The following is an 8159-nucleotide window of genomic DNA, read 5'->3' on the forward strand; positions in this document are numbered from 1 at the left end:
TATATATATATATATATATATATATATATATATATATATATGGGAAAAGTGAATCTAATGTGACACTCTAGGCTCCCACCTAAGGACGCGGCCTAAAATCATATTATTCCCTAATATTAGCATGAGTTATATATATATATATATATATATATATATATATATATATATGGGAAAAGTGAATCTAATGTGACACTCTAGGCTCCCACCTAAGGACGCGGCCTAAAATCATATTATTCCCTAATATTAGCATGAGTTTATTGGCTGGGGGGGGNTCAGCTCAATTATCTAGTTATTGAGGACTTGAAGTTGAAAATTTGCGCTATAAGCCTTCTCTTAAAAGACTTGTGACACTAATCAGCAAACTCGAAGTTTTAAATTGTGTAACATAAAATACAAGTTGTTGTTCGAATATTCAATCAAAAACCAATAAATTTTGTAGTTCAGAAAAGTTCAGTCTGCTCACTGAAAACAATGAAGGAGAGTGCATAGAAAGATTTTTCGCCAGCGTTGTTCGTACAATTTTTAAGACGGTATCTCTTTTGAAAGCTAATTAGCAAAAAAATATTAGATTTGCGATTGTGTCTTATCTACTTTTTTTGCGTTTCTTTCTCTCTCATGACAGATAGTTTTATACATGTTTAGTAGTTGTTTTAGTTGTATTTGTAGGAGTTCTAAATAGTATTTCAAAACAACTAGAAAGGTTAATTAATTAGTCCCACATTGGATAGGAGATAACTGAGTCGTGTGAGATATATTATGGTTTTTCACTACATTTATACTTCAAATACTTTAACTTGTAAAAAGTAGTATTTTGATACTCTAAGGTGTAAAAAAATAGTACTTTAATACTCTGATTTATAAAAAAAGAAGGGCACTTAAATATCCTATTATTTCACCGCATTTACACTTAAATATTATAAATTATAAAAAGTAGTATTTTAATATTCTAAGTTGTAAAAAATGACACTTTAATACCCTAAATTGTAAGAAACTAGTACTTTAATACCTTCTGCTTGTTGTCAATAAATATTCATATGAATATTTCCTTGACAAATATTAAAGTAGTAATGCGCCAAACTTTTATAACTTAGGGTATAAAAATATTACTTTTTACAATTTAGAAGTATTTAAATGTAAAGATGGTGAAATAATAGGTTATTTAACTATTTAAGTGCCATTTAGCCTTAATATTAGTTTAAATGAAAACAACACAAGTTTTTCGTGATTGTGAGAGTAAAATCAAGCAAGAATTTTTCTGCCCAGAGCTTTAAGATGAACACTACCAGTCTGGGGATAAGACATCTCAACCAGTTAGCTCCAAAAGGGTCTACGCCCAAATGCAATTAGGCTGACCACTTGGCGTTTCATTACGTAGTAGATAATATATCTCTCTCCACTCATTAAAACATCAGGCTTTATCTTTTATAAGATATTCTTTTTCACGTTCCATTGATTTCAGATGACAAAATTACCTAAGACGGATTTGAAATATGTTTGAAAATAAAAACTAAAAGATATGAGGTAATTAATATGTGAGTATAGTTTCACATTAGGGGCCTGTTCGTTTGCCTAAAAAATTGAGGGAAATCAAAGAAATGGAAAACTATTAAAATGAAGAATTGTTTTTGGAGTGTTTGGTTGGCTAAAAAAGAAGGAAATCAAAGAAATGAAATTGAAATGATGTTAGTTGTCACCTTATTATTGGTTTGTGATTTTTTAAGAAAACTAGTTTTGGAGTGTTCGGTTGGCGAAAAAAAATAAGGAAATGAATTATAAGAAACCAATTTCCTGTAGTTTCTTGTTTTCTTTTGTTCGGTTCATTCTTAAAAATAAGAAATGAAATGAGATGAGATAAGTTGTCATTGTATTATTGGGTGATGTGAAGAAAAATTAAGAAAAGTGTTTTCATAACTTTTTGGGATGAAAATGAAGAAATAAAATGTTAATGAGATAAGGTGAATTGTTATAATATTTTATTGGATGATGTGAGTGATTTGAAAAGAAATAAAATGTTAATGAGATAAGGTGAATTGTTATAATATTTTATTGGATGATGTGAGTGATTTGAAATGATGAGAAGAGATGAGTTGAGTGATGTTTGGATGAAAATAATATTTTATTAGATGTGATTGATGAGTTGTTAGATGAAAATAATATTTTATTAGATGTGATGGATGAGTGGTTAGATGAAAATCATATTTTATTAGATGATGTGGATGAGTTGTTGGATGAAAATAATATTTTATTGGATGTTGTGGGTGAGTTTTAGGGATGGAAATGGAGGAAATGGTGAGTTTTGAGATTTTCACCATTTCCATTTCCATTTCTTGGTTTTAGAAAACAAACGAACATGCCCTAGATAGAATAAGAAAGAATAGTGTGTTTAAAGTAGTAGTTGGGGCTAGTAAATAAGAGCTATAGCTTTTAAGTTAAAATTAATTTCTACGTCTATTTAAGAATCATTAAATGATTCTATGTTGGACATGATTTCCCTCTCCATAAATAATATATTATAGTTATATATATATAAAAAAAGAGATTGAGGTTCCCAATATGAATATAATAAGAAGGGTGACACTAGGGGTACACCTTCAACCACACCTCCAACCACACACACTCTGTCATTTGCTACAGTGCACCAGGCCCCACATGAGATTTTAATTTTTAAAATCTCATATGGGACCCGATGCACTATAACAAATGAGAGAGGATGGTGTGGTTGGAGGTGTGGTTGAAGGTGTGCCCTTATCATTTTCCTAATAAGAAAGGGTGATGTGATTAAAATAATAGTTGGTTTCAATACCTAAGAACTATTGTTTTTTTGGTTAAAACAATGTCATTAATATGGATAGGATAAGATAAAGTCATGTGTAAAAAATAGTAGTTGGAGCTAATACTAAAGAGTTATAGCTTTTAAGTTAAGATTTGTTCGTATCATCTACGTAAGACCCATTAACTCTCGGTCAGACCCAATTTCTCCCTTAAAAAAAAAAAAGCTTAATCCATGATATTGACTCAAACAATGAAACAACGGTTCATTTTGTTAAAGAATAAATCCGATATTGGGTAAGATCATAGATATTGTTCCTTTTATGGACATAGTGTAGATATATATTTTTAAGGGAAACATAAATTTGCAACGTATCCATTAATCTATTTATTAGGTATCTCTCGGTTCCATTGATGATTTGACTACAATCCTAAATTCCGTCTGATGAATCATACACATCGCACCCACCAGAATATTGTAGAACATTGAAGAATTTGAGTGGATGCAGCTAAAGGAAATATTTGGAGAGGGGATATAATTATATAAACGTCCTCTCTTTTTATTTTCGAAAAAAGAAAAGAAATGTAAATATATATATATATATATAATTATATAAACGTCCTCTCTTTTTATTTTCGATAGAATAAATTGAATTTTTAAGTATTTTTGGCTTGATGCCGGTACTTGCAACTTAATTCTATCAATCCTAAATTCTACCTCTCTTATAGAAGAGGAGAGAGATAGGAGTTGCATTTCACCATTGTGTAAAAATTTCATGATTTAAATACTGCTCCCACTTGATAACAACATTTTCAAAGGTAGAAACAGGATCATTAAAGCGAGAGTAAAAGCTAAAAATTGAAATTTTTTAGAAAATCTAGGATTTAAAATTTGAAATGTCTGTCCTCAAAGGTACCCTCCAGATAAAAAGGGGAAAAAAGGGAAAGAAATGCAAAGTAAAAGAATTCCAGCCGGACCCTGGTGTAAGATTTGAGTCAACGTGTCCGCACTCGCGGCAAAATTAATTAAACCGGATCGAAGTTTCCTTATCGGGTCCGTAACCGCATGCGTTTAACCCGTTAAGACCCTCCAGAAAAAGCTGCGATGAAAGCTGCTTCGGTCAACAGAAGCACACCCGTAACGTGCCCCTCGCTGCTGGCAACGGCTACCTAGGGCTACCCCAAAAGCGGGCCCCACCCCTCTGACGGACATTTTGACGAAAACCCCGAATAAAAACAAATTACAAAATAAAATAAAAACCAAAGTCTTTGCGCGGGGCCCACATCTGAAATCAACAGATCAAGACCGTTGATCGTGATGCTGAGCCACAGTGTAAGCACTACACACGGACATTCTTTGTGGAATATTTTAATGCGCCCCCTCAATCAAGCGAGAATCTAATATTTTAGTCCCTGGTCTTCTTTTTCTCTGGAGCCCCCTGAATATAAAATTGGAGTACAATAATAGTAAATGATGGCAATTTTCTTTAGACTTTGGTCTTCCCCTTCACACCTTCCGATCCTTGGGCAGCCATGGGAAGCCCAACTCTCTAGGGTTTCTACAAAACGAATCCAAGGTCAGTTCTTTTCCCCCTTTTGGGACTTTTATTGGAATTTGATGATTTTGTTGGGAGTTGGTTGCTTTTTCCTGCTTTAAAGTACGAAATCATGATATGGGTTTTGATCCTTGGGTGAAATGATTTCAAGCTAGCAATGAAAGGTCCCATCTTTGTTGGGTTTTGAGTTTTTGACTTGGGTTTTATTAGCTCGTTGTTCCTTCAATGGGATTTTGCTCTTTAATGTTTTACTTTTTAGCACGATCAGTTTCGCAAAATATGATATGGGTTCTGTCTTAATTGTTTCGTTTTAATTGCAGACCCTTGAAGGGGTATTTGAGATTGGACCTGTGAATCTTACTCTGGGAGGCTTCAAATGCTCTTGCTGCTGAGATTTTGGCTATTTTAGGGTGTTTCTATGAAGATGGAGGAAGTTGAAGAAGCTAACAGAGCAGCTGTTGAGAGCTGCCACAGGGTTCTCAGCCATTTGTCTCAGTCCAAAGATCAAGTTCAGTATAGAAATCTAATGGTGGAAACTGGAGAAGCTGTTTCCAAGTTCAGAAAAGTTGTGTCTTTGCTTGGTAATGGAGTGGGCCATGCAAGAGTGAGAAAATCAAAGAAGACCCATTCATTCAATCACAAGATATTTTTAGACAATCCATTAGTAGCATCTAAACAAACCACATCAATTCCCAACCCAGCTCAACTCATCCCAAGAACTCTCCTAACAATCTCAACCCCAGACTTGGATTCAACTCCTAAACCCCCTCATCATCACCATCAGTTCTCTCACAAGATGTTTCTCGAGAACCCGATGCTCGAGCAACATCACAATTCTTCCTCTTCCCATTCCCACCATTTTCAGTATTTACAGCACCAGCAGCAGCAGAGCACCCACCAGAGATTTCAGCATTTTCAGCATCAGATGAAGCTTCAAGCTGAGATGTTCAAGAGGAGCAGCAGTGGCATAAACCTCAAGTTCGATAACTCTAGCTGTACTCCGACTGTGTCATCGACGAGATCTTTCTTATCTTCGCTTAGTATGGATGGGAGTGTAGCAAGTTTAGAAGGAAAACCATTTCAGCTCATCGGTGGATCTCAGTCATCGGAGCCCGTGACTCTTCACCCTCCACCAAAGAGAAGGTGTACTGGAAGAGGAGAAGATGGAAATGGCAAATGTGCAACTAGCGGGAGGTGCCATTGTTCTAAGAGGAGGTAGAATTTTAGTAGCTGTGAACAAATTTAAGTAAATTGACTCATTTGTTGTGTTTCTGAATCACTGAATTTGACGGAGAGTTTTGTTTCTTGTAATGTAGGAAGCTGAGAGTGAAGAGGTCGATCAAGGTGCCTGCTATAAGTAACAAGCTAGCGGATATCCCTCCTGATGAATACTCATGGAGGAAGTACGGGCAAAAGCCAATCAAGGGTTCTCCGCATCCTAGGTATGAGGAATTTGCCTATTGATTTCTCTCAAAAAAATTTCTAGTTATTTCAATTAATGACGTCCATGTTTGTGATTGTTATGTTTCTTTACAAGGAAGTTAATTAAATACCTCCTTTGTGAGTATTATGACATGCATTAATTTGGTCGTGGTATAAGTTGGGATTGGATTTTATTACTTGAGGAGTAGGTTCATTAACCGTTGCCAGAGGAAGTTGAGAATTATGTTGAGCTTCCTGCTTGAAATCAAGTTGTTATTGTTCTTTGTAGCGAAAATGTGATTCTCAAATCATTCTCAAATGCCCTAATCTCCATAAATGACTTGATACCTTTTCTGCAGACGGGAAGGCCAAATCCATCCCCAAGCATTTGATTGGTTGATTGGAGAGAAATACATTGAGTTCATTCGTGAATTTTCAAAATGTGATTTGTTTCCTGCAACCTCTTTAGGTGCCTTCTCTTTACAACATGCCTAATATTTTATCAAATTGCTCCGACCTTTTCCAGATCTCCATTAGAATTCCTATTGGTAGTATACACATTTATTTCTGATTGACTTTTTAGCTTTACTATCTTGATGCATTCTTTTTTGGCATCTATAACTAATTTCTCCAAAAATAGCAAATGCAATGAGAGCCAACTCACATGCATACCAACGTAACATCTCTCTCTCTCTCTCCAGGGGGTACTATAAATGCAGCAGCATGAGGGGGTGCCCTGCCCGAAAGCATGTGGAAAGGTGCGTAGATGACCCATCGATGCTCATCGTCACATACGAGGGCGAGCACAATCACACCAGGTTACTAGCTCAATCGACCACCACGACATAGCAGGTCCTCATCTCAAATCACAAAGAAGAAGAACAGGAGTTGAGCAACGCCGGAACTGAATGCTAGTTGTGCAAATGTGAGAAAATGTAAGAAGACTCTTTCATGGAATTCATCTTTTTTTTTTTTTGCATCTTTGTTAAGGGAAAAACTGATCATTGGCAATATGGGGCAAAATTTAGCTGTTTCAAATGTTACTCATTTTGTGCCGTGATTGGAAAATATGTACCGATTTTAGTACTTTTTGGTACTTTGCCTACATGCTTGTTTTCTGACAGGAATGAAATTTCCTTGAAACCTCCTTCTGGATTGTGCCTTGTGTCCCTTGTGAAGTACCTCGTGTTTCTATTGACCAAAACCCTACTTAATATTGTGTCTTGAGTTCTATCTGTATCAATTGTAGCGGAGCACCTAAGGGAGTTTTATCTGACAGATATCATCACGCCTGAATCTTTTAGAAGGGAGAAATAACATAGAGGTCTATTGAAATCATGTAGAGAAGGCGATAGCTAAATTGTCTTCTGTGCAATGATTTTACGTTATTAGTATTGGTACAAAATCTCTTTTGCCCTGATATTTTAATTGTTTAAATCGAGTTTTAGTGCTTGCATTGATATTATTTCATATTCGTACCGACTTAAAATTGATAACGAAGCAAGCATCTTGGTTCCCACCTCCTATCTATATTATTTTCTACACGGACGTCTCTATAGGAAATTTGTTCCCATTTTTATACAACTTATGGTTTGTAGCTGACTTTATATTTTAGGAAAATTATGGTCTGTAGCTGTTTTTTTTTTAAATTTAATTTTCTGAAAAGTAATTAAATTTTGTCCAGAATCTCTGGCCGAGATGCTGATGGTGTCTGTTAGGAGGAGAGCAGCCTGTGCTCTGATCACTGAAAATCTGTAGTGTCAGACTGCCAGCTCGTACTGGATGTGTCTCTGAACAAAGTGTCCTTGACTCTTCTGTGGATGTCTCTTCTTCTCACATGACTCTTCTCCAATTATTAGCCATTTTATAATGTTCAATATCTTGAGTTTATTATTATTATTATATAATAATTTTGTCTTAGGCTCTTGAATTTTTGCAAGCATCAACATTATTTATTCCGAGGACTATCATGCATTCCTATTATAGTTCTATGAAACTTTTATATAAGCCATTTCTATAAATAAAAGAAAGTTCACAAAACCTCTCCAGACTTTTTAGAGTTTCCCCCGAGATCCCCCTCAACTTTGGGGTGACCAAGAACCTTGCTTAAACTTTCAAATTTTCCACACGACAATCACCTATTTCCTACACAAAAGTGGAGGGCCTGTTAGGATATTTTAAAGTTTGAAATTTACCCTACATAAAACTATGTTTGCATATATACCCCTTACATCATGAGTATTTGCAAACGTATTCCCAAATCTTAGTATTCATAAAACTACCCCTCGAATCATCAATTTGAAATTTACCCTACATAAAACTATGTTTGCATATATACCCCTTACATCATGAGTATTTGCAAACGTATTCCCAAATCTTAGTATTCATAAAACTACCCCTCGAATCATCAAT

The 8159-nt window shown here is 35.1% G+C and overlaps 1 protein-coding gene across 3 annotated transcripts; it reads left to right on the forward strand.

Annotated features, from left to right (window-relative positions):
- LOC109833049 (protein WRKY1-like) lies at positions 4213–7665 on the forward strand. 3 transcript variants are annotated; one of them, XR_002245064.1, is made up of 5 exons: positions 4213–4346; positions 4646–5540; positions 5642–5767; positions 6449–6682; positions 7432–7665. XR_002245064.1 is itself a non-coding variant. In XM_020400590.1 (4 exons), the coding sequence occupies exons 2-4, from the start codon at positions 4744–4746 to the stop codon at positions 6594–6596; spliced, it is 1071 nt and encodes a 356-aa protein (XP_020256179.1). In that variant the 5' UTR covers positions 4213–4346; positions 4646–4743; the 3' UTR covers positions 6597–6903. The 3 variants fall into 3 exon arrangements, 2 of the variants coding, with proteins under 2 accessions (XP_020256179.1, XP_020256181.1); XM_020400590.1 differs by lacking the exon at positions 7432–7665 and having other exon boundaries at positions 6449–6903; XM_020400592.1 differs by lacking the exons at positions 4213–4346; positions 7432–7665 and adding an exon at positions 4377–4489 and having other exon boundaries at positions 6449–6903.

This window comes from Asparagus officinalis, chromosome 3 (assembly GCF_001876935.1).
Source record: "Asparagus officinalis chromosome 3, Aspof.V1, whole genome shotgun sequence".
Taxonomy (NCBI): Eukaryota; Viridiplantae; Streptophyta; class Magnoliopsida; order Asparagales; family Asparagaceae; genus Asparagus; species Asparagus officinalis.

What these genes read in the sequence shown, in the direction of transcription:
- LOC109833049 (XM_020400590.1), top strand. Translation starts at nt 4,744, where the DNA reads ATGAAGATGGAGGAAGTTGAAGAAGCTAACAGAGCAGCTGTTGAGAGC. An exon ending in TGCCATTGTTCTAAGAGGAG is followed by an intron (nt 5,541 to 5,641) that starts GTAGAATTTTAG and finishes CTTGTAATGTAG; the next exon opens with GAAGCTGAGAGTGAAGAGGT. An exon ending in AAGGGTTCTCCGCATCCTAG is followed by an intron (nt 5,768 to 6,448) that starts GTATGAGGAATT and finishes CTCTCTCTCCAG; the next exon opens with GGGGTACTATAAATGCAGCA.